Source organism: Meles meles, chromosome 5 (genome assembly GCF_922984935.1).
Source record: "Meles meles chromosome 5, mMelMel3.1 paternal haplotype, whole genome shotgun sequence".
Taxonomy (NCBI): Eukaryota; Metazoa; Chordata; class Mammalia; order Carnivora; family Mustelidae; genus Meles; species Meles meles.
Genome location: NC_060070.1, coordinates 96332379 through 96359810, shown reverse-complemented (window position 1 = coordinate 96359810; position 27432 = coordinate 96332379). Strand labels below are relative to the sequence as shown.

General features: G+C 35.5%; 1 protein-coding gene across 1 annotated transcript; it reads left to right on the top strand.

Annotated features, from left to right (window-relative positions):
- Positions 1-3121: 3121 nt before the first annotated feature.
- On the top strand, positions 3122-4069 carry LOC123941978 (ubiquitin-like-conjugating enzyme ATG3). The gene has a single exon (XM_046005863.1). It carries the CDS (start codon positions 3225-3227, stop codon positions 3903-3905), a length of 681 nt encoding a protein of 226 aa, XP_045861819.1. The 5' UTR covers positions 3122-3224; the 3' UTR covers positions 3906-4069.
- Positions 4070-27432: the final 23363 nt, after the last annotated feature.

Here is a 27432-nt window from a genome sequence, read left to right as displayed (position 1 = left end):
TATTAAATATTCATTTGAACGTTGATAGTAACCACTAAAAGAATAGAAATCCTTATAGAGTGGAGAGAAAATGCAATTTAGAAAAAAAGTCATGCAATCAAAAAAAAAAAAAAGGAATCATTTTGAGGGGAGAGAGGAGTAAAACATGACAAATCGTACATAATGAAAATATAAAATTTGAATAAATGTATGTCATTTCAATAAATGTGCCAGACAATACAAAATAACTGTACATTTAACAAGACCTTTTTTCCCTCCTTCAGTCTCTGCCTATCTGTCTGTCTCTATTTCTCTTTCTCTTACTCAGACACACACACAACCACACAAATTATGGCTAATGAGATGTAAGGAGAGTTTTATAAGTGCCCTTGAAGGAAGAAGATGGATTTTTTCCATTCATTTCTTCTTCTCCCTGGCTGAAATGAGAATAGGATATTTAGAGCTGAAGTAGTTCTCTCTAGCTTTGAGATGGAAACAATATATTGAGGCTGACTGAGTAACAAGATAGAAGGTAAATTGTTTCCTCACAACATGGAGCTCCATACCAGCTCTGGTTGCCTCTCTTCAGATTTTGTTTTTACAGTTGTGACCTGTCCTTGGGAATGAGGCCTGCATTGTCCTGGGAAGTGAACTTCAGGCCATTCGGACAAGGAATGCCACAGTCACAAAGACCTGGAACATAATCCAGAGAAAGGAAGGGTTCCAGATAGACTCATCCCCTTGACTAGAAGAAAAAGACTGCTAAAAAGGAAGCCAGAAGTGACCATCTAAGGAAGGAATTCTTAAGGCAAAAACTATGGTACTTGGACTTAAAGGGGTGAAGAAAGCCCCATATAGTTGGGATGAGGAATAAATAATGTAGGGAAAGTATATAGCTCAATACCCAATATAGAAGAAACACTCCAGGTTGATGATAATTGGGTACCAGACATTGTACTGAATACAGAGCCAAGACTGACCCTGAAAGTGACTTCTGACATTCCCATTATCTAAGTCCTTTTTCTTCCTCTTATAATACTTCTTGCTCTAGCTTTCCTCCTGTCGGCATTTTTTGTTGTTTGAGTCTAGGAGAGAATAGTTTAAGCCTCTGCTAAGAACACAGTCTCTCATGCAACAACATGGTCATGGAACTAAAGGAAATGCTCACCTGTGAGAAACATTTATCCTACTCTGAACTGAAGCTACTCTAAGTGAGGTCTTATGTGGCAGAGTACCATAGCTCTTCAAAACAAAAGATGCACATAAATTCTTATTTAAGCCCTAGACTTCCAGGAATGATTAACTGCAGTAAAACAAGAGGACCGACAGTGGGGAAAATGTATAAGCCTTGGTCCTACAAATTCAATCAGGAACAAATCCTCAAGCTAAACTCTTAGATCAAACTGAAGCTTTTTGAAACTGTAGTTTGTGAAGGATGATTCTTGCCAGTCACTTTTAAATCCAGTCAGACAGCTAATTAAATTTCCAGTTCCCAAAATGTTTCCAATAAACAGAATCCAAAATAATAATACATTTTTATATTTCCTCAGCAATTTACAGAAAAACCTATTTATAACAACTTCTTGTGGCCAACAATGGCTTTATAAGTTCTAACAGTATCTTTGTGTGACAAAAACCCACTGGAATTATTTTATAATTTGTAGTGTTTTTGCAAGGATTTATAGATGCTATAAAAGAATTGTCTCTATAGAATTTTCTACCAACAACTATATCTCAGTCTTTTTGCAGGAGGAATATTATAGAAAGGAACTAATTTCATCCAACTTTTGAAAAATAACCAATTCTTATTTATATAATCTTTAAAATTAACATGATATTAGCTAAAATTGGAAGAAATGCTCAGACTCACATTCATGGTGAAATTTGATATCAACGAAGAGCATGATTTCTTCTTTTGGGAGGCTATTGGACTCACTGGAAATGTCATAAGTCCCCATAGCTAGAGCACCAGAGAGTGAATTCTTGCATTATTTGGCATGTGGGAATCCCTCACAAGAGTAACAACAGATGATTAAAATTGTAATGCAGGGTGCCTGAGTGGCTCCGTGGGTTAAGCCACTGCCTTCGGCTCAGGTCATGATCTCAGGGTCCTGGGATCGAGTCCCGCATTGGGCTCTCTGTTCGGCAGGGAGCCTGCTTCCCTCTCTCTCTCTCTCTCTGCCTGCCTCTCTATCTACTTGTGATCTCTATCAAATAAATAAATAATATCTTTAAAAAAAATTGTAATGCATACTTAGGAATTTACCAGACCTGTTGTCTTCCAGATACTTGGAATGTTAGAACTGCAGACCACCTTCAGGGTCTCCCAATTCCAGTGGCATCTTAGAAAAATCTGAAGAGTTTTCAAACTTACAGATGCTCAGGAGCATCTCAGACCAGTTAAATGAAAATATCTGAGGATAACCACAAAACCTTGGTAAATGCTTAAAGTCTTCCAGGTGATTCTGATATGCAACAAGGCTAATATTCAATTGTCTTTTAGCCAAAGTCCTCAATTTACACAAGAAGAAATCTAGTAATTCTAGGGATCAGTTGGTGGTAACACGTTTATTCTCTTATTTCTCCTGTCATTTCCCTAATGGCTCTGCATATAGAAATTAAAAACTCCTCATCAGCTCAATACATCTGTATCCTAAAAGGGCAAATTTTAGAAGCTTCTCAGATCCCACTACAAAAGGACTTTGCATTTTAACCAAGCATGAAGTCAAACTTGTGAAAATCACAAGTCAGAGTGCATACATGTAAAACAATAGGAGATCCATGCACTAAAAAGAAAGTTATTCTAGGGAGCCTCTAAGATCCCTTTTCAGTATACCAATCTTTGTTGAATTTTCATCTTAAGATTCAGCTTCATTCACAGTGGGCTGATGGACAACACAATTCAGCACTGAGAGAAACCCCAGTTTCTCTATTATCCATGGGAAGGTAGATTCAGTCCTTACTCATCTTATAAATTAACATATATGTATTATGTGTTTCTCACGGAGAGATCTCAGTATTGTTGGATATAATCTCTACACTAAAAGAACACATAATACCACTGAGTATATGAGTATATGAAACAAATGGAAGAAAATTAACTGGATTGTCTGAACTCATTCTAGGTGCTCAAAAAAACATGGCAATGGGCTACCGGGGAAGAATTGAAAGTGAAGGCATACCTACCAACAGGCAAGCAATTTTTGGTCACCAAAAATGTGCCATGCTACAAGCGGTGCAAACAGATGGAATATTCAGATGAATTGGAAGCTATCATTGAAGAAGATGATGGTGATGGGGGATGGGTAGATACTTATCATAACACAGGTATTGGAGGAATAACCGAAGCAGTTAAGGAGATTACATTGGAAAGCAAGGACAGTATAAAACTTCAAGATTGCGCAGCAATATGTGAGGAGGAGGAAGAAGATGAAGGAGAAGCTACAGATATGGAAGAATATGAAGAAAGTGGATTGTTGGAAACAGATGAGGCTACCCTAGACACAAGGAAAATAGTAGAAGTTTGTAAAACTAAAACTGATGCTGGAGGTGAAGATGCTATTTTGCAAACAAGAACTTATGACCTTTATATCACTTATGATAAATATTACCAGACACCACAATTATGGTTGTTTGGCTCTGATGAGCAAAGGCAGCCTTTAACAGTTGAACACATGTATGAAGACATCAGTCAAGACCATGTGAAGAAAACAGTGACCATTGAAAATCACCCTCATCTCCCACCACCTCCTATGTGTTCAGTTCACCCATGCAGGCATGCTGAGGTGATGAAGAAAATCATTGAGACTGTTGCAGAAGGAGGAGGAGAACTTGGTGTTCATATGTATCTTCTAATTTTCTTGAAGTTTGTACAAGCTGTCATTCCAACAATAGAATATGACTACACAAGACACTTCACAATGTAATGAAGAGAAGATAGAATCTATCCTAATTATTGTTTCTGATTTTTAAACAGTTAACCCATAGATGTGACCATTGACCATATTCACCAATATATACAATTTCTCTAATAAAGGGACTTATATGTTTATGCATTAAATAAAAAAAGTTCCACTACCAGAAAAAAAAATGGTGATTGAGTTTTTGATTCATTATAACTCTTGATTTTCCAATAGTCCAAATTTAATGATTCAGGTTATTTAATAAATACAAATTAGGTTATAACATTAGACTTTTCACTCCCCTACCCATAGGTTTTATTCTCTATCTCCTCCTGATTACTAGCCTGCCTTCTGGATAGTTCTATCTGGACGTGAGAGGATGGACTATTAAAACAATATTCTGCATCCTACTCTTCCATCTCTTCTCCTATTAGTTTACCATAATTTCAAATTGTGGAAATGAAGAAAAACTTGGATTACATGGATGGAGCCTGCTCTCCCCTCTGACTAGAAGCTTCCCTAAAGGAGAGGAGCCTCTTTATTTACTCTACAGTTCTATCAAAGGGACCTATCATGGTTTCAGGGCCAGTAGCCCAAATCACCTTCCTACTCTTTTTTGGTGCAAAACATACATCTGTCCAGTAGAGTTCCCCTAAGAACATTAATGCTGCCCCAGGACGTGTCTGAATCATCATAACAATTTTACAAATGACTGTTTCATATGGAGGTTTTGACATCATGTTTCTGTAGCAGTTCTGCTAACATCTGCAGAGAACTATAAGAATGACTGTTGGAAAATGTCTCAGGTTGTATTAAAGCCTAGTTTTCTGACATAGGGAGACAAGAGGGATAATACTCTGAGAAACTGATCCTGGAAAACAGGCCTATGATTCACCCTTGGTTATTAGTCAAGCATGTAAGAGAGTCCCACTTATAGCCATGTTCAGACAAGTGTGTATATACTGCATTTACATTTGTTGTCTCTGTTGTTGACTTTCTATCAATTGCTAACACCCTTTTAAAAATTGCGAAACACATCAACAATTTGCAGAGAAGTTCATTGACCTCAGAAACGAATTTCTTTTCCTGAAAAGTACATGAAATACTGTATATTCATTTGCTATTCAGCAATCATTTATTAAGACCCAACACTGCAATACCAACATAAGGACCAAACTTGCCTGCTGCATACCTTTCTTGATTAAAATGCTTCCTTGGACCCTTTTTTTCCCCCCATTTTGTTACTTACTCAAAGTGTATTTACTGCAGGAAATATTCAAATTCAACTTGGAATTAATGGCAGTCTGTTTTGGTCAACATTTCCAATTGTGAGTCACATCATTACACATCACAGACATGTTTCCTACAAACTGAACTTGCTATTCATCCTTTCTTCTTATCTTTGTCATTGGCATTACTTTTTCATGTCCTTTCTGTCCACCATCCTTATCCCTCAGTACCAAGTTTGATACTAACCTTCTCTACATAGTTTATTTGACTACCCAGGCAATTGAAATTTCTTTATTGAATGTCAATTGTACGTATTATCTATATTACTGCTTTGACACTGTTACAATTTAATTGTGAAACATCTTAGAGTGCAAAGCATTCTACCACGTAATGTTAATTTTGTGACCTAGACTCTAAGTGCTGTAGAAGTGATGAGAAGAGAAAGATTAATAAAAGATGTTTATGTTCTCATTTATTTCAAGCACAGATTAAAGCAGATGTTTCTAGATGTAAAATCCAGTGCTTCTTTCAACTTGGAAGTTGTGCCAGCTCCTGGATAAGGATATTTTTCTGCCAAGAAGCAGAGAAGTGATGAGTTTCCAGTGAGTATTTCTAAGTCTCCGTTAGTGGAGGCAGAAATGAAAGGGAGCAGCTGTTTATCATGCTTTATTGAGACTGCAAATTTCATCATTTAAGCACTGAATTGATTAATTCAAAACACTGCATTGAGTGTGTTTTCTGAAAATTGATGAATATGCAAATAGGATTTTGGATGAAGTTTTACTCCTCAGAGTAATTGAAGAAGAATTTTACTGTCCACCAATATACAGCTACCTAAAAGGTCTTGGTACAGATGCAGATATTTAAGATATTAATGATGTCTGAGGTAACATAGTTGTTGAGTTGCCTCTTCTAAATCCTTGCTTTTCAAATTTAAATGTGCATGCAAATCACTTGAGGATCTTGGTAAAAACACAGAGTCCAACTGAGAAGTCCTGGGATGTGGTTGGGATTCTGCATCCCCCAAAAGCTTCCAAGGGATGCAGACCATACATTGAGTAACAAGGCCCTAAACCACCTTTCTCCACTAACATGAGGCATGTTGCTCCTCCATGTTTCACTAACCTGAGAGTACCCACTACTGTAGCTAGGAAGGTGCCACCACACGTTCAAGGTCAAGAGATATTTTCTATAATACAAAATCACTTTTAATGCATTTCCTTGAGAAGTGGTGCTCTTGATTGTGGCTAAGTGTAGTTGAATCATTTAGTCCATTTTTCTTTAGTCTTTAAACATTTATTGAGTGTTGTCTATGTGTAAGGCATAAAAACAAAGACAAATAGAATCAGGTTCATGGTTATGAAGTTAGCTTATTTCCCTGCTAGATTTGAACTCAAGAATTCATAGCATTGCAGAGGTGTGTAAACATCAAGATACCAATAATTTCTTAGAATAATTTAAGGAGTATCATATTTCATCTACATTATTTATGGAGTAACAAGAATTGAGTTACTCATACCAGGAACAAAACCTGCTCTCCCAATCTGGGGGAGTGAGGGGAAGCCTGGAAAAAACATCATAGATGAAAAAAAATCAGTATAAATGAATAATAAAAAGAAAAATCCTGGGAACAGTAGGTCTCAAATTTTTCCTTTTCCCCTGCAAAATTTCAGTGCTGCTCACTCATGTAGTCGTTAATTCCCTAGTTCAACTAACATCTAGTACATGCCAGATATTTTTCTGGGTCCTGGTAAGATTATGGTGAATGAAACAAGATTCCTGACTACGGAGTTTATGGAACACACAATGACTATATATAGTAAATGAATTAAGAAATAGACCAGAAAATATCTGAGAAGGATGAAAACTTCAAATAAGTAACACAGAGTTAAGTGATAATGGCTAGAAAGGAGATTGTGTCAGAGAATATCTGCATGTCCTTACCCACTGTCTCTGGTATAGACTTTCAATAGGATACCTGACTTTCTAACCAGGAATTCCCTGCTTGTGGTGGGTATTTCCCTAGAGTTTGAGGGATGATTTTTATGAACCCCTTTTTGTTAAATAATCTTAATCCCAGTCCTCTGAACAATTAAACATTTTTGTAACCATTTCTTCTATGTTATCATCAATAAACAGGCTCATGGTAACATTCCCTGATAGCCTAAAAAATACTTATGCAGTTAGTGTTGTCTCTCCCCTAATATTTCCCTATATCTATAATTTAAGATGATTGGTTTTGTGTGATAAGGGAAATACAAAGTATTTGGTCAATGCCAGAATTCCCCTAGGGAATCAAATAGGGATTGTGAGGACAGGACATTGACCTTGAAACAGGACAAATGAGCAAGCTTTTCACAAGGAAGATGATGATAGAAGCATTTGGATGCCAGGGAGTTGTGGAAAAAGACTTTGAAGGTAAGGGAAATTACCATTTAGTAGATATTCTACTGTTTGATGATATTGTACTAGGTACTTATATATGCCCAATCCAGGAGCCTATCTTTCATATATAGCAATGCTGTTCACTGAGAGAATGAGATCCAAGATTCAAACAACTTGGAACATATCATGCTGGTAAATATCCAAATAATAGGAATACATTATGGAAGGTAAGAAGAATCACAACCATGAAGGCAGGTCCTTGGCTCCTCAGAGATTCAGGGCCAGTACAAGGCGCTATCTATGCTAATATGCTTGGCTTTATCAGATAGGCTTCTACTAAAGCCAGGTTCAGACTTCTCACTCCGGTCCCTACCCTGCTATGGTATGTTATGCAGGTGGTTTGTACCTAATCTTAGTAATTCAACTCACTCTGTTGTACACACACTATCTTGTATATATCTGAGTATTTCGTTCCTACCCTGCCCCACTGATATGCCTACCCATGTCTGTCCTTTGGCCATTACAAATGAAGCACATTGCAGCAAAACTGGAGATAGGACGGTAAATTGGAGACTGACTACATATGCACAGCTCTTAGCTCTTACGCAGATGTGTGAGTGTTACCTCTCTATATGGTTTCTTACTTTCTTGAATGTAATGATTCAGAAATTCAAAAAGCATGTATATTGGAACTCTGCATTCACAAAGGACATTTGAGTCTATTTCTAAAAGTTGTTTTAAATTTGTGGATTCATTATAAAATGATGGATGGAATGCCGATGTCCACTCTATCAAGAGAGGGGCTCACATATTTTCAAATTCATATATAAATATTTAGAAACTGAATCTTTTAAAGTTTTTTTTTTTTAAGATTTATTTATTTGACAGATAGAGATCGCAAGTAGGCAGAGAGGCAGGCAGAGAGAGAGAGAGAGAAGGAAGCAGGCTCCCAGCCAAGCAAAGAGCCCAATGCGGGGCTCGATCCCAGGACCCTGGGATCATGACCTGAGCCAAAGGCAGAGGCTTTAACCCATTGAGCCACCCAGGCGCCCCTAGAAACTGAATCTTTGTGAGTAAGAAAGATATTCACATAGAAAGCATTCAGTAACTTGCTTTATTTTTTTAATCATTATTCAATAGTAATGGTCCATACCATAGGCTGAAAGCTGTTATTTTTTTTTACATTTAAAGTCTCCATTTATTTGATTACTATTTGTATACAAATGGAAGATACCAAAAACATAAATGATACAAGTAATTCAGAGATGAAGGTCTTTTTCTGTTCAGAATGTCATTATTACCTCCATTTTAAATGAATTGATATGTAAATGTGGTTTCTTATCTAAAGTAAAGATGATTCTACTGTGAACAATATTAACATTTGAGATAATAACACCTGCCCTACCTACCTCAAAGTTAAACTCAAATATATTCATCTTTTGTGATCAAACAAAAATGTACGGAATGTTGATTATGTGCCAAGCACTGCAGTAGACTAATTTTCTCACAAGATTGTAAACTTGGATAGATCCTTTGTGAAATAATTAAAATTCTATCTCCTTGATTAGCCAATATTCTCCTTAATTCACCATGCAGCCTTTCAAGGTAGGTATTTTTCTAGATTTGCCAACGAGGAAACAGGAACTCAGACAAGTGAGGAGGCTTGCCCATATCCATACAGGTTGTTTCCTAGGGATGATTTGAACCCAAGATTTTATCTTTCTGAGAGTCCCCTCTTTCTACTTCAGCACATGGCCTCCCACACTTATATCTCTGTGACCATTTACTGCATCACTAGTAGCAGATTTGTGATTATAACGCTAACTACCCTCTGCACTAAATCTTGCCTTTTCAAACCTGGTCTTCATGAGAACACTGAAAAAGTTGGGAGAGTATAATTACACATCTGATATTAAGGCTCTTCATCATACTTACTTTGCTGAATTTTAATAACTACCACCATCTCTTTGAAGCCAAGAACCATCTCTTATTTATTTTTATATCCTTCTACCTAGCATAATGCTGGGTGAGCAGCAGGTGCTCTGTAAGTTGATTTGAAGTTAATGTTTCTTTCTGAAACTATTCCCTCATCCACATTCATAGTCATAATGCAAAGTTATAGTAAAAGTTTACATTATATGCAATATTTCCCTGTTTAATAAATTTGCATCTAGTTGAAAATAGATTCCCATCAAAATGATTAAAATAAAATTAAGAGCTTTGGGTTTGATAGAATGGGCCTTGGATATGATAATATATTGGCAGAGCTTTGAAACTGTAGAATTTTTGCAAATATAAAGAATTATTATTATCATCACGGAAAGATCTAGTATAATCCTGTCAAAGATCATTTCATTTTGTTTTCAGACATTGCAACACTATTGTCTGTCATATGTTTTCTGCAGCAGGCTATCTTCTGTTGCACATTGAAGATAGCTTTTAAACTATTAACCTCAGAGCAATCTGGTATGATAGCAAATCTTTTATAAGGCAATTAAATTCAGGCAAATAAAAAGACAGAAAGACAGTAACCAAATGAAGAAAACACGAGATTAAATTATGCCATAAATTATAAACAGAAGGTGTATTGTTTTTCTGTTCTGAAGAAATGCCCTGTCTCATTACTAAATTCTAGCACACTACCACTCATGCTGACCTTACCTGCAAGTTGCCTCCTTCGTGCTTCTGAAAATTATCTCCTCTGTAGAACTCCATAATATTCTTCCCAACAACCAACTATCTCAGGAATATAGAAGAATTATAACTCCTTCACACAGTTAACTTTTCATTTTTTTCTCATTAGTAAGATTAAGCCCACAGTATCAGTCTGGATTTTAAGTCACAAGCAAGAGAAACCAATTAAAGCTGATTTAAGCAGAAGAAAATTTTGTTTAAAGGATATTAGGTAGTTCATGAATCACCCAGAAGGATGGGCCACATCTGGGGATAGTCAGACAGTAATGATGCTTAAAATTATGCTGTAGAACTTGCCTGAGAAGAGGACACCGTAGCTAAATGCCTCTACTTGCACAACTAAAGACAGCAGAGGGAACATAGGATGCTGTTGCAAATACTGTTACTACCACTGAATGCACAACTCACTATTTCTTTCTGTCATATTTTTTGGATCTACTTCATTGAGAATATACTGCTGAGTCAAGCCTGACAGGTTCATCTGATTGGCAGTCTTAATTTGTGCATCCAAATTCTGGCTGCAAAGAAGTCAAGCATCAGGCAAGAAAGCCAGCATCTATTTTGTATATGAGATAGCATCTCTGACTCTTACCAAGCCTCACTGGGGTTCAGAGGCTGGGCTGTCACACAGAAAGACAAATATGCCCTACAACTTTATGAACAACTTCCTTTGCTACAAAGCAACTAAAAGGGATTTGAATTCACAAATAGATAATCTTTATTAAGGAGATCATAACCTAATACCCTAAACACTTATCACAACGAACATGAATCAAAATGCAATACCTTTCACAGAATGCTATTTTGGTAGCGTGTCAGAAATTTCCCTTTATTAAAACATTTTTTGTCAGACTGTTAACAATTGTTGCATGTAAAAGGATTTGTAGCTCAAATTTAGATTGAACAGTGTGGGAAATGTTAGATTAAAGAAGTTTCTTTCCTAAAAGTCATTGTAGATCTTTAATATACCTATGTACAATATGACAGAAACCTATAAGAGTAGAGAATTTTTCCATTTATTGGTCCCAAATCCCCTTCCTCCTTTCTTCTCTCTCACTTTGTTTTCTTTCTTTCCTTCTTTCCTCTCTTTCTTCATATAATATCCTCCTGGACTAGTGATTTGCAGAATACCTTTGATAAATATTGTTACTATTTTAGATAATTGCAAAGCAGCTGTTGCTTTCAGCAAGAACAAATGACCCTATATAAACAAATCTGTTTCAGTGTTGTCTGTTTTACAATCAACTTCTATTTTTAATTATGTTGTCAAGGAAATTATGGAGAGATAGGAGGTCAGTCTTTATTGCAATGTTCTCTTCAAAATTCTGTAAATTTGATTCACATAAAGCTCCCATTTTTGTAGATTAAAAATGGCCAGTGATTAGAAAATATATATTCATCCTAATACTATATCTGTCATGGATAATCATAATTCATATTTATATAAAATTTTATACTTTTTGAAGCACTAACATGACATTTGAGAACTACTCACTTAATTCTAAAATAGTTTACCCATCTTGAAAGGAACAGTCTGGAAGACAGATAAAATTGTAAGGTAAGGGCGCCTGGGTGGCTCAGTGGGTTAAGCCGCTGCCTTTGGCTCAGGTCATGATCTCGGGGTCCTCAGATGGAGTCCTGCATCCGGCTCTCTGCTCAGCAGGGAGCCTGCTTCCCTCTCTCTCTCTCTCTCTGCTTGCCTCTCTATCTGCTTGTGATCTCTCTCTGTCAAATAAATAAATAAAATCTTTAAAAAAAAATTGTAAGGTAAATGCACATGTTAAAAAATCCAGACGACCAGCTCCACTGCTTAACTCTCTCAGATATTTTGCCAGAGGAGATGTCCTAATTTTGCAAAAAGAACTTTGACCTGTGAGAATTTCAGCTTATCTGAATACCTCTACCTACTTATTAGTTTATTCCCCAATAACTATTTTACTATTTACTTTATGGCAGCTTTACTAAAAGTTGCTCAAAATCTACCAAAAAAAAAAAGGATCATATTATAACTATCACCACCCAGTAGTTTATCTGCTGTGAGAGAGGAATTTCTATTCTATTCTGAAATTCCTGTGAAAGAGAGAGAATGGTAATTCCTAGAGTAGTTCTCATTTATCATCTAAACCATTTGGGAATTTTTCTGGTTATTTTCAATTTTACTTATTCTTTAAAATTTCAGTATATAATGCTTCTCCCAGAGATTCTTATTTGGTTGATCAGAGGTAGCATTCTGTTTGCTCTTAAAATTTGACTAGGGAATTTTAATATACCATTAACATTGATAACTTTTGTCTTAAAAAATCTGGGACCCAAATCTCTCTCCCTATGGTAGATCCTCCCTATGGTCTATATCAAAGTGCCCATATAAACTTAAATTACTATTTACAATTTGATATAAAATTGCTGTATAAATAGCACTAAAAGTCTAAATGTAACTCTTGAGGATTATATTTTGGAAAGTGTAATACATATCAAATGATTGCAAAGGGCTCTTGTTAATAATTTATAAACATTTGAGTAAGTTATCAGGAACTATAGCACATACATCATCAAATATTTAATACTTGGAAATGTTAAGCATTAGGAATATTCAAAATTTATAGACAAATCAAATAATTTGAAAGGAAAGAAAATAATGGAAAATATGAATTGGATACAGTTCAATAGGGCTGTGATGCTAGTATGAAAAATAGCACAAAAGTAGATTTAATCTAAATAATTTGAATATTATGGCTGCATAAAGTCATCATATTAAGTACAGTCATCACAGAAGAAGAAGAAGTCATCTTTTTTTCTATGGGAAAAAAAAAATTGTCTAATACAGAAAGAATGCCCAAGATGGTAAAGACCCTGAACTCACCTTCATGGACATGCCAAATCTACTCCCAATTATAGAACAATTCCTCCTAAAGATCTGAGGGCTGGCTGAGCAGTTTCTGTACAACAAAAGACCACATAGAAGAGTACAACAAGAGAGTTGGAGACACGGTAACAAAGGGAACACCCAACTTCCATGCTGTAAATTGCAGTGGAGAGGATAGTGCTGAGGAACCAAGCCAATTCACCTTCCCTGGGGCACATAAAAAAGACACAGTTTAAAAGGGAAACTAGAAATAAGATGGCTCCAGAACCCTGCCAAATGACGGGAAAGCTGCTGGAATTCTCTCCAGGTAGGCAGACAGGCAAGTCCCACAATTTATATTTTCCCTTCACCTTGATAGTGCAGACAGTAACAGGGTCTAGGTGCCATTGCTGGCCTGCTGCCTCAACAAGCCCCAGGCCCCTAATCCTTACCAGCCCTGGATGCCATGGGACATAGAAACTAGAACTCTGCCAAACTCTGCCAAACTCTGCCAAACATCAGGGGAGCTGTTGGAATTCTCTCTAAATCAGAAGCCCTGGCAAGTGCCAGGGTTTATGTTTCCTTTCCACCTTAACAGTGAGGATGGAAACAGGACCTAGGTAGCCCAGTGGACCTAGCGCTTCTAGGAGCCTCAAGCCCCTAACCCACAACAGCCCCAACCATCCTACCAAGATGCCCCTAGCACAACAGATAACAGGATGTACCTGTTCAGTGCTCACTACAGCTCCAGTCATTTCAGCAAGATGACATGGACACAAGGCACGCTGGAACATTTTAGGTCCACACCACTTTGGTTCCAGACAACTTGCCTGGGCACTACCAGTGCAAAATGTCATGGGACCTCCTAACCCATGTCTGCATCTGCTCTGGATGACTCACCAGGGTACCCCAAGTGTGGAGCACCCCAGGACAACCTGGCTATGCCCAACTCAACTCCAGCCATCCCGCCGGACACCACCTGTGTAGGACACACTGGCCCCCAGCTTATACCTATTTCACCTTCAGCTGTCCTTTCAGGGCTTCGTCTGTGTGGAGAGCCCCAAGATCCCCTGATTGCATCTACTTCAATTTTAGCTATCCTGTCAGGGTGCCATCTGTATGTAGAGCCCCAGGACTGCTCTGAACTATGCCTATTTCCCATAGCCATCTGATTAGGAGGCCCCAAAACAGTGTACCAGAACTCCTAGCCCATGCCAGCCACAGCTCCAGCCTGTTGAAGTCCAGGCATACACAGCCAGTATAACCATAGAAAAAACATATGGGACACCATAAATCATTCCTTTAAGTTTAAGAAAAGTTCTGTTCCACCAAATTCATTAAAACAACCCGAGAGAGTCATCAAAATGAAGAGATAGGGGAATATGCTTCAAATGAAAGACCATGACAAAACCTCAGAAAAAGAACTACATAAAACAGGAATAAGCAGTCTATCTAATAAAAAGTTCAAAGTAGTAATTGTAAAGATGGTAACCGGACTGAAGAGGTGAGTGGATAAACCAATGAGAACTTCAACAGAGAGACAGGGAACAGAAAATAACCAATCAAAATTGAAAAAGATAATAACTGAAATGAAAAATACAGTAGAGGGAATCAACAGTAGATTAAAAAATGCTAAAGAACAGATAAGGAATCTGGAGAACAGGGTAATGGAAAGTACCCATGCTGAACAGTAAAAAGAAAAAAGAATTTCAAAAAATGAAGATAAGTTGAGGGATCATTTGGACAACATGAAGTAAACAAACATTTGCATAATAAGTATCCAAGAAAGAGAAGAGGGAAAGAGGGTTAAACTATGGTGAAGAAATAATAGCTGAAAACTGTCCTGTCCTTGGGGGGAAAAAAAAGATATCCAACTTCAGGAAGCACAGAGTTCCAAATAAGATGAACCTAAAAAAGTAATGATAAAAAGGGAATCTTAAAGGCAGCAAAAGAGAAGCAACTAGTTATGTATAAAGGATACTCCATAAGGATAGCAGTTGATTTTTCAGCTGAATTTTGCAGGCCAGAAGAAAGTGACATGACATATTCAAAATGTTAAAAGGAAAGAACATACAGCCAAAAATATTCTTACTAGCAGGCCATAGTTCATAACAGAAGGAGAGAGTTTCCCAGACAAATATAAGTTAAAGGAGTTTATTGTCACTAAACAGGCTTTACAAAAAAATGTTAAAGAGACTTATTTAAGGGGAAAAGAAAAAGCCATAATGAGAAATATAAAAATCATGAGAAGAAAAATGTCATGACTAAAAGCAAACATACAGTAAAAACAAACATACTAAAAGTAAATATACAGTATTGCTCTAGACACTAGAGCAAAAAATTATAAAGCTAATATAAAGGTTAAAATCAAAAATAGCAAAATTTTAAAAATTAGGTAAGGGGATTCACAAAATAAATAGATGTAAAACATGACAACATATACATCAAACATGGAGGAGGAAGTAAAAATGAAGTTCTTTTAGAATGTAAAACACTTAAGTAACCATCAACTTACTATAGACTGCTATATATTTAGGACATTATATAAGAACTTCATGGGAACCATAAAACAAAAACCTTTTTGTTTTATTTTATTTTAGTAAAATAAAATAAAGAGAACGAAAGGCAACTGTAATACTAAAGAAAGTCATCAATCATCAAGAAACAGAGAAAGAGATAAAGGAACAGAGAAGAAATACAAAAACAATAATAAAACAATTAACAAAATGGCAATAGTAAATAACTATTAATAATTATTTTAAACATAAAGAGTCTAAATGCTCTAACAAAAAGACATTGGTCAGACAGAAGGGATGAAAAAAACAGGCCCATCTATATGAAGCCTATAGGAGACACACTTTAGACCTAAAGACACATAGAATCTAAAAGTGAAGAGATAGAAAAAGATACTGCATACAATTGAAAGTGAGGGGGGGAAAAGCTGGGGTAGCCCCACTTATAGCAGACAAAATAGACCTTAAAACAAAGACTGTAACAAGAGACAACGAAAGGCACTGTATAATGTTAAAGGGATCAATCCACAAGAGGACATAGCAATTGTAACTATGTATGCTCCCAACACTGAAGTAAATATTAACAGAAATAGAGGGAGAAATTGACTTTAGTGCAATAAGAGTAGACCACTTTAACTTCCCATTCACATCAGTGCTTAGATCATCCAGATTGAAAAATTAATAAGGAAAGAGTATCTTTGAGTGACACATTAGACAAGATGGACTTAACAGATATATACAAAACATTTCATCCAAAAAACAAAACAAAAACAAAAACAACAGAGTACATATTCTTTTCAAGGGCAGAAGGAACATTCTTCAGGATAGATCACATGTTAGGCTACAAAACAAGTCTCAGTGAATTTAAGAAGATTAAAATAATTTCAAACATCTTTTCCAACAACAGTATGGAAACTAGAAATTAATTATGAGGAAAAAACTAGAAAAAACACAAATTTGTTGGGACTAAGCAACATGTTTTTAAACAGCCAATGGGTCAGTAAAGAATCAAAAAAGGAAATAAAAACATATGTGGATAAAATGAAAATGGAAATATATTAATTTAAAATATTGGTAATATAGTAAAAGCAGTTCTAAAAGGGAAATTTATACTAATATAGTCGGGCCTACCTCAAGAAACAAGAACAATCTCATATCCTTGAATCTAAAGGAACTAGGAAAATAATAAACAAAACCCATAATAGAAGAAAAGAAAGAGTAGAGATCACAGAAAAATGAATGAAATAGAGACAAAAATATAGAAAGGATCAATGAAAACAAGAGCAGTTTCTTTGAAAAGAAGATAAAATTCATAAAACTTTAGCCAGACTCAACAAGAAAAAAATAGAGGAGACCCAAATAAGTAAAACCAAAAATGAAAGAGAAGTAAGAACCAACACAACAGAAATACAAAGAATTATAAGAGATTACTATGAAAAATCATATGCCAACAAATTGGACAACCAAGAAGAAATGGGTAAATTTCTAGAAACATACAAACTTCTATAACTGAATCAGGAAGAAACATCTAGACCCAAAATTAAATTGGTAATCAAAAAATGTCAAACTGGGATTCCTGGATGGCTCAGCTGGTTAAGTGCTGGACTCTTGACTTCAGCTCAGGTAATGATCTCAGGGTTGTGAGATCAAACCCTACAAAGGCTCCACTCAAGGCATGAAGCCTACTTAATATGCTTTCTCTCCCTCTTCCTCTGCCCTTCCCCTGTTCACTCACTCTCTCTCTGAATTTAAAATAAATTAATTAATTAATAATTAATTTAATTAAATAAAAATTCCAAACAAACAAAAGTCTAGGCCCAGATGAATTCACATGTGAATTCCACTATACATTTAAAGAAGTGTTAATACCTAGTCTCCTCAAACTATTCCAAAAAATAGAAGTGGAAGTAACACTTCCAAACATATTCTACATGGCCATCATTATCTGGTACCAAAACCAGACAAATACACTCCAAAAAGAATAAATGAACAAAAAGATGAACAAATGAATGAAGAAAAGAAAGAAAGAAAGAAAAAAGAAAAGAAGAAAGAGGGAGGGAGGAATGAGGAAAAGAGAAACCTACAGGCAAATATCCCACATGGACATAGATCCAAAAATCCTTGACAAAATATTAGCAAGCACATTCAATAATACATTAAAAGGATCATGTACCACAACCAAGTAGGATTTATTCCAGGCATATGAAGTGTTTCAATATTCTCAAATCAATCAACATGATAAACCATATTTTTAAAAAATGATGGACAAAAATCATATGATCATCTCAATAGATACGGAAAAAGCATTTGGCAAAATTCAACATCCATTTGTGATAGACTCTCAACAAAGTGGGCTTTGAGGAGACATAGCTCAATATAATAAAGACCACACATGAAAACCCCCAGCCAACATCATATTCAGTAGTAAACTCTGAGAACTTTTCCTCTGAGATTAGGAACAAGAGAAGGATTCCATTTTCACCACTCTTATTCAACATAGTACTGGAAGTCCTAGCCACAACAATTAGACAAGAGGAAGAAATAAAAGGCATCCAAATTGGTAAGGAACAAGAAAAATTGTCACTATTATCAGATGACATGATACTCTACATAGAAAACTCCAAAGACTCCACAAAAAAAGCTATTAGATGCAGTGTAGATGCAGGATAAGAAAGTAATACACAAAATTCTGTTGCATTTCTAGACACCAGTAATAAAGTAGCAAAAAGAGAAATTATGAAAACAATTCCATTTATAATCACACTAAAAAGGACAAAATACATACAAATAAACTTAACCAAAAAGATAAAACAACTGTACTCTGAAAAGTGTAAAACATTGATGAAAGAAATTAAAAACACATACAAATGGAGAGATATACCATGTTTATGGATTGGAAGAATTTATATTGTTAAAATGGGGGCACCTGGGTGCCTCAGTGGGTTAAAGCCTCTGGTTTCGGCTCAGGTCATGATCTCAGGGTCCTGGTATCAAGCTCCGCATTGAGCTCTCTGCTCAGCAAGGAGCCTGCTTCCCCCTGTCTATCTGTCTGTCTCTCTGCCTACTTGTAATCTCTGTCTGTCAAAATAAGTAAATAAAATATTTTTAAAAATATTGTTAAAATGTTCATATTATCCAAAGTGATCCACAGAAACCAATAGCATTTTTCACAGAATTAGAACAAATAATCCTAAAATTTGTATGAAATCACAAAAAATGCCAAATAGCCAAATTAATCCTCAGAGAGAACAAAACTGGAGGTATCACAATCCCAGATGTCAAGATATACTATATAAATATAATGAGACAGTATGTACTGGCACAAAAATAGACATATAGATCAATAGAACAGAATAGAGAGCCCAGAAAAAACACCATGCTTATATGGTCAATTAATCTACAACAAAGGAGGCAAGAATATATAACAGGCAAAAGCAGTCTCTCAAATAACTGTGCTGGGAAAACTGGACAGCTACCTGCAAAAGAATAATACTGGGCCACTTTCTTGCCATACACAAAAATAAACTCAAAATGGATTAAAGATCTAAATGTGATATCTGAAATCATAAAACTCCTAGAAGAAAACATAGGTAGTAATTTCTTTGACATCAACCTTAGCAACATTTTTCTAGATATATATCCTTAAATAAGGGAAATAAAATAAAAAATAAACTATTGGGACAACACCAATATAAAAATATTTGACCAGTGAAGAAAACCATCAAGCAAATGAAAAGGCAACCAACTGAATGGGAGAAGATGTTTGCAAATAATAAGTTCAATAGTGAGATAATAGCCAAAATATATAAGGAACCTGTAAAACTCAAAACCAAGAAAACAAATAATCTAATTTTAAAAAGGGGCAGGGAAACTGAACAGATTTAAAAAAAAAAAAAAGACATACAATGATTAACAGACAAAAAATGCTGAACATTATTAGTCTTCAAAAAAATGCAAAACAAAATCATAATGAGAGATTGTCTCAAACAAGTCAGAATAGCTAGTATCAAAAAGGCAATAAATAACAAATATTGGTGAAGATGTGGAGAAAAAGAACCTTCATGTGCTGTTGGTTGGAATGAAAATTGGTGCAACCACTGTGGAAAACAATATGGAGATTGCTCAAAAAATTAAAAATAGAAATATCATATGACCCAGTAATTCCACTACTGGGTATTTACCCAAATAAAATGAAAACCTAATACAAAAAAATATATGTATCTCATGTTTATTGCAGCATTACTTACAATAACCAATACATGGAAGCAACTTGAATGGATAAAGATGTAGTGTATATATATAATGGAATATTACTCAGTAATTTAAAAAGAATGAGATCTTGCCATTTGTGACAACATGGATGGACATAGAGGGTACTAGGTTAAGTGAAATAAGTCATATGGAGAAGAACAAATGTAATATGATTTCACTTACATGTGGAATTTAAAAAAACAAACAGAAGCAAAACAATGACAATAACAATGAAAAAAAAAAAAAGGAGCAAAAACAGACCCATAAATATAGAGAACAAATTAGTGGTTGCCAGAGAGAAGAGAGTCAGGGGATGGGGAAAATTTGTGAAGTGGCATGAAGGTACAGGCTTCCAGTTATGGAATGAATAAGTCATAGGGATGAAATGAACAACATAGGGAATATTATTAATTGTACAGTAGTAGTGTTGTATGGTGACAGATGGTATCTACACTTATGGTGAGCATAGTATAATGTATACAGTTGTTGAATCACTATGTTGTACACCTGAAACTAATGTAACATTGTGTGTCAACTATAGTTCAATAGAAATATTAATATATAAATAAAAATAAAACTCACATAGACACATAAAACAAACATCATAGTTATTCTGATGGGCATAGTAATGAGTATGCTCCCAGGGTGCCTGGATGGTTCAGTCAGTTAAGTGTTCAACTCTTGATTTCAGCTCAGGTCATGACCTCAAGGTCATAGGATCAAGTCTCATGTTGCTCCCCACTCAGCAGAGAGTCTACTTGAGATTCCCTCTTCTTCTCCCTCTGCCTCTCCCACTCATGTTCTCTCTCTCTCTCTCTCTCTCAAGTAAATAAATAAATCTTTGAAAAAATAAAGGTAGACACAAAATCTAAAATAGGAAAAATATGCTCCCAATGAATAAAAGCATAAGATACGTAAGATATTTGCAGAGAAATGTATATAGATATGTATATAGAAATGTATATAGAAAACTATAAAAGGGAAATAAAAAATTTTAAACTTAAAATTCAATATCTAAAAATCCTATTTAAGTAGGTAGACTTAAAAACAAATGTTACTGACAAAAAAATCAGTATGCATTAAAAATAAATAGAAATAATCCAATCTAAATGAAAAATAAAAATAATTATCGAAAAAAATACAAGTTTGTGGGAATGGTGGAGCAATCGAAAAAGATATAGAATATGTATACATGGGGTCTTAGAAGGAGAGAAGAAAAATAGAACGTGGAATAAAAAATATTTGAAGAAACAAAGACCAGAAAGTCCCCATGTTTGATGATAGACATAAATATACAGAATCTAAAATATTAATAAATCTCAAAAAAGATATATATAAAGATAATAGGTCATACTCAAAGTCCCTAAAACTAAAAATAATGAAAAATCTTGACAACAGCCGGAAAAAAAATGATACATTATATACAGGGAAACAACAATTTCAATGAAGGTGAACTTTTTATTTGCAGATATTAGAGGTTGAAAGATAATAGAAAACAATTCTTAAGTACTAAAATAAAACATTCTCAACGCAAAATACCATATCTATGGGGGAAAAAAAAGCAACTAAAATAATCAAATAGGACAAGTCATTGCTAGGAGACATGCACTGTCAGAAATAGGTGTGCATGTGACATGAATTCTCGGCTACCCTCTCTTGCTCCTCAGAGTTTTTACCTAGTATTCAATCTGCAGTTATCTGGTTTGAGAAAGAAAACCTAACTAAGCCACTTTTGGAAATCAGCAGCTCCTTTCACGTATCCCAAAAGCTGCCTGTCACATTACTAAGTTTAGCTTCTCATTTGAAGGACACTGTACTTGAAAGATAATACCAAAGATAAAGAAGAAAGTGGTATATAACTGAATTAAGTCTAAATGGTTTTCTTAACAAGATTTCCCTCTGGGAGTGAACAAAGCTCTAGTAACCTTAAAAGCCTCTCTGACATTTCAAACCTAATGGCTCTAATACTTTCTTCCTACCTTTTAGAAGTCACTTTCTTTCTTTATATTTTCCCTTAAAATAAGTCTTCTTATGCCAATAAATCTTATGCAACCAACCTCAAATCTCTTGTCTCTCTCTCAATAATCCAGTCTCACAAATTCCCAGCACTGAATGAACTTAACCATTTGGCTTCTGCATCCCTGTACTTAAGCAGCAAGTGTTGCAGAGAAACCAAACAATCAGGCAAACTGATATCTCTAAAAACCCAGTCATTATGCTCAACTGAAGGATCACCTCTGCTATACAATCCTACTCCATTGTTGTTGTTGTTGTTGTCTGCCTGGTACCATCTACCATCTTGTTTTGTTTTGTTTTGTTTTGTTTTTTTAAAGATTTTATTTATTTATTTGACAGAGAGAGATCACAAGTAGGCAGAGAGGCAGGCAGAGAGAGAGAGAGAGAGAGAGGGAAGCAGGCTCCCTGCCGAGCAGAGAGCCCGATGCGGGACTCGATCCCAGGACCCTGAGATCATGACCTGAGCCGAAGGCAGCGGCTTAACCCACTGAGCCACCCAGGCGCCCCTACCATCTTGTTTTGACTAAGGCTTTGCTCCATTGGCAAAAGTACTACACATGTCACTAGCTGTCTCATTACCAGATCTTCATACTTCAGCCTTCTTGCATTCTTTTGGTGTGTTTTTGTAATTGAAAAAATGGAAGAATAATTGGTGTGTTTTTGAAATTGAAAGTTGCAATTGAAAAATTGATAGAGTAGGGACAGTTTTTAATGAAAATAATGTCAGTGACTACATAAACAAATCTACTCTTAAAGGTGGATGTCATTGAAAAGTTTAAATTCTGATTAAAACTTATTACATTCCTTGACTAGGATAGCACTCTGACTATGTAAACAAAAACAAGTCCTACTCATAATAATAGTAAAATTATGTTAATAGTATTTAAAGGATCTTTCAAAAGAAAGATTTGTGTAAAAAAAAAGATTTGTGTAATTTAGAGGTTTAAATTAAAACTATACACATACTTGTTAAGATGAAACAGATTACTTTCCATATGAATAATACATATAGGATTATTTATGAAATATGAGTTAACAAATGTGAAGATATTTCCAAATTTCAGTGATCAGTTAAGTTTTTCATACTTTTCTGATGTTTCCTTTATTAACATCTAAATTTCTAATATTAAAAAGAATACTGCCCTTAAAAAAAAAAAAAAACTGAGAAGTTAACTGTTTGTAAAAGTTGTTCAGCTATCTTGGAGCACTCTTAAGAAAAGATTACTAAAATTTCAAGAGTACAGCTAGTTAGCTGGCTATGTTGCTGAATAATTACAGTATTCTTTTTTTTTAAGATTTTATTTATTTATTTGACTGACAGAGATTACAAGCAGACAGAGAGGTAGGCAGAGAGAGATGGAGAAGCAGGCTCCCCGCTGAGCAGAGAGCCCAATGCAGGACTCAATCCCAGGACTCTGGGATCATGATCTGACCTGAAGGTAGCGGCTTTAACCCACTGAGCCACCCAGGCGCCCCTACAGTATTCTTTATTTGGAAATAAGTCCTAACAATTTTCCTCCATTTGACAATAAAGTGCATAGAAAGAAATCAAAAGATTAGGTGTTTTTATAAAACATTCCCTGGAGACAATTATTTTATAAGTGTCTCGCTCCAGAAGAGTAGAGAGAGTGATTAAGATGTAACTGTAAGTATAATCTAAATTTTCAGGATATAAGGTAGCTCTAGGTTTTCAAATTGTCTATCAAAACAATCTAATGCAGCTTTAAAAAATGTATACCCCAGATCTCCTCTATAAGATTATATGATTTAGTGGGTTTTGGATGGGACCCAGGAATCCTTAGAATCAGCCCAGATAAGAGGATCCATTAAATTTGGTTATCTATGGAAGAAAAAAAATGATTTAGAAAGATTAGACTAGTTCATAAAAGGGAGCTCCAAACCATATTCATAACAGTCATAATTCAAAATAGCCAAAAGACAGAAGCAACCCCAGTGTCCAGAGACAGATGAATAAATAAACCAGATGTGGTATATACATACAATGAGATATCCTGACACACGCTAAAACATGAATAAAACTTGAGGACATTTAGAAATAAGCCAGCCACAAAAAGACAAATTCCGTATGATTCCATTTATTTATGTAGAGTAGTCAAATAATTTGAAACAAAAAGTAAAATGGTAGTTGCCAGGGGTTGGCAAGGAAGGGAAAATGAGGACTTGTTTAATACGTATAGAAGTTCAGGGACTTTTTTAAAAGATTTACTTATTTGAGAGACAGAGAAGGCATAGGAAAAGGGGCAGGAGGAAAGGGAGAGAGAATCTTCAGCAGACTCCCCATTGAGCAGGGAGCCAACTCAGGCTCAATCCCATGGGACCCTGAGATCATGACCGTAGCCAAAATCAAGAGTTGGACACTTAACTGACTAAGCCATTCAGTGCCCTTGAATTTGAGTTTTGCAAGATGAAGAAGTTCTGGAGGTTGGTTGCACAACAATGTGGATATACTTAACACCACTAACTTACATATTAAAAATGGGTTAAGATGGTAAATTTTACATTATGTATATTTTACTAGGATAAGAACATTTTACAAAGGGAACTTTAGTGGTAAAAACATAATTTTCTGACTCACACTTTTGCTGTGAAACAGGACTGTGAAAATATGACATACTCCATATCGTACTCATTGTTACCACAGTCATCTTGAAAAGAAAAAAAAAAAATTTTTTTTTTTAAGTTGTAGGAATAGCTCATCTCTCTCCCAGCAGCAGAAATCCCTCCTGGGGTATTTTCCTATCTCTAAGTGCTCAAAGGGGAGGTGTGAGTATAGATCACTTTAATAATATTCTGGATCAAACATGACATCATTAGAGGAAACTTCTCTGGTCTAAATGATTAAAAAGACCCACAGAGTGCACACAACACCGAAGTATAAATATACACAAATAATTGTGTGTTTATTGCTAATTTTATTCAAGACTATATTTCACAGATTGCTTTTCTCAGATTAAAACACAGATAAAGCTCTGAACCTAGATATTGACTTACCTTCAAGATCCAGCAGCATCCTACAAAAAAAGCTCTGTCCTGTAGTTTACCAGCACCTCTCTGGGAGCTCCCAGAATATTTATAGCTTGGTGATTCATAGTTCCCAGGCTTAAGGTCTGTGCTGGGTAGTCAGTTTATTCATTAGGCTGTGCCACACTACCCCAGATAAACTCAACCAATTTCTTAACAAAATGAAGGAAAGTAATCCCTGGAAACTCAACAAACATAATCTTGGGTACTACATTATCATGGAAATTGCTACCCTGACAATTGAAAAATTCACATCTCAAATGAAAATAATAAATTATTTCAACTATAGGAAAAAATAGAGAAGTCATATGGGGGTGAACGTTAGTTGTGCATGCATGGATGCACGGTGCAATTAGTAAACCATAAAAATGCATGACGTTTTTCAAAATATCGCACCGATCACAGATTTTTGTTTAATTTAGTTTACTTACATAGAAAATTGAGATGAATATATTTTCAAGAACTTTTAATTTTTTTTAATTCCCAGAAGCCCAAGATATATAATAAAAATAGACAATTACCTTTAATTTCCACATGCTGAACTTTTCAGAGCACTAATAAATCAATTTAATAAACCTTTATTTGCCTGTGTATAAACCACTGGCTGCATAAATAAATAATGTTAAGTTTCTGCCCCCTAAGGATTTTGTACTTTGTTAGAAAAAGAGATATACTAGAATCTGTGAAACTTGGTTGTACATTAAAACTGACTGGGTGGGAGCTTTAAAAATAAATAAATAAATAAATAAATAAGTGGATGGCTAGCCCTAAGCCTAGAGGTTTTGATTTAATTTACCTGAGTCTGGGCCTGAAACTGTTGTTTTTAATTCCCCAAGAGATGTTAATATGCAGAATAAAACTGGCAGTTCTCAACAAGTCTTAGTTCAAAATAAGATGCTTCCAGATCCATGTGATTGATTAAATACACTGAACTTTCCCCCTCCTTTCTAATATTTTTATGAAATGACAGAAAATATATATTTAAAAAATAACAACGATGAAAAATTTTGTTTTGTTTTGTTTTAAAACGATGTCATGAGGGGCACCTGGGTGGTCCTCAAGTTTTTATTCATGTTAAGCTTCTACCTTCTGCTCAGGTCCTGATCTCAGGACCCTGGAATGGAGCCCCATGTCAGGCTCCCCACGACGATAGACTTCCAGTGGAATTTCTAGAAAACAATCATTTTGCTGGATGGAGATAAGAGTGTGGAAGCACCACAGCCCAAACCAGAGCAGAGAGAACCAGATTCAGAGCAGTTTTTCCCTAGGTTGTCTCAGAAAAGCTCCCAGGCTGCAGTCAAGAGATAGGAATATGATGTAAGGTAAAGATAATATCCTTTTGTTTAATGCACCCAGAAGAACATGGCAGTTATGCCTCTGCTTCCCTGTGTATAGAGAGGAGATGAAGTCTCCCAGGTAAACCACTGGTAATTGCTCTCTGAAGAAGGATTTAGAAGTGCTCCTACTGAGAGTATTAACCACCGATCTGCAAGAACTGTAGACTCTGCATCTCCTGTCTCATGCAAAGGGGCAATGTGAACACACATGAAAGAGCTTACCTAGCTCTAGATGAGTAAAATAAACTAACATATTCCTCATATGAATTAAACCTAACATTTTTTTTTTTTTATGTTGGCAAATAATAGGAATCTCTGGATGGTCTGCTCACACGCCCTGTGGGGAAGCAAAACTGTTGGCATGAATAAGCTTCACATTGTAAAAAACAAAATTAGTTACTGCAGAGAGGAGAGGCCTATAGAGGAAAAGGACCTACAAAATCAGGAGAAAGAAAACCCATGACTCCCAGGGATTCATCACTGTGGCCCTTCATTCCTAACTACAGATGGACCTCTAACAATCATTAGACATAGAGGGAAAATCAGTAACATAAAAAACATGGAGCAAATGAGTAAGCCAAACACATGATGATAAAGAAACAAGTTATTTGAGGATTAAGAGAATTTCCAAAAAGTCTTTTTGGTATATTTGGGATTATCTGAAAAGAATAAGGGCAGGTTGCTATGAATAAACATGTGCCATGAAAAAACAGCATTGACCATATTGGGAGGGCACGAACACCAGGCTACAAGTGGGCCAGAGTCCCTGCCTTTATGCTGGGGATGCCACAGCATGAGATGGGGAGGACAAGAAGAGAAAAATGAAAGAATCTTACTGGATATTTTATATATGAAAAGTGGGATTTTGATTGAGACCAGAAAGAACTGTAATCAAAATAATTGGCTAAAATTTTAAAATATTACTGAAAACTTCTCATACAAAAATGTACCTTCATGGATCTTCAATCAGCAACATTTTCATACTACAGCAGATCCTAAGGATTACCTTTAACTCACATTTTATAAATGTAAAAGATTACATCTAACTCTCATCTTTGTGAAAATAAAGATGATATAGCTAACTATTCCTTTTTTTCTTGAGAAACTTTCTCTATTGCTACAAAATAAAGCCCAGCTCCTTTCCTTTGCATATGCATGGGATGTCAAGTGCTCTGAGCAATAACTCCTCAGCCTTGCACGGTTTCCTTGACAGACAGTTTCTGCTCTAGAAGTACTGACCA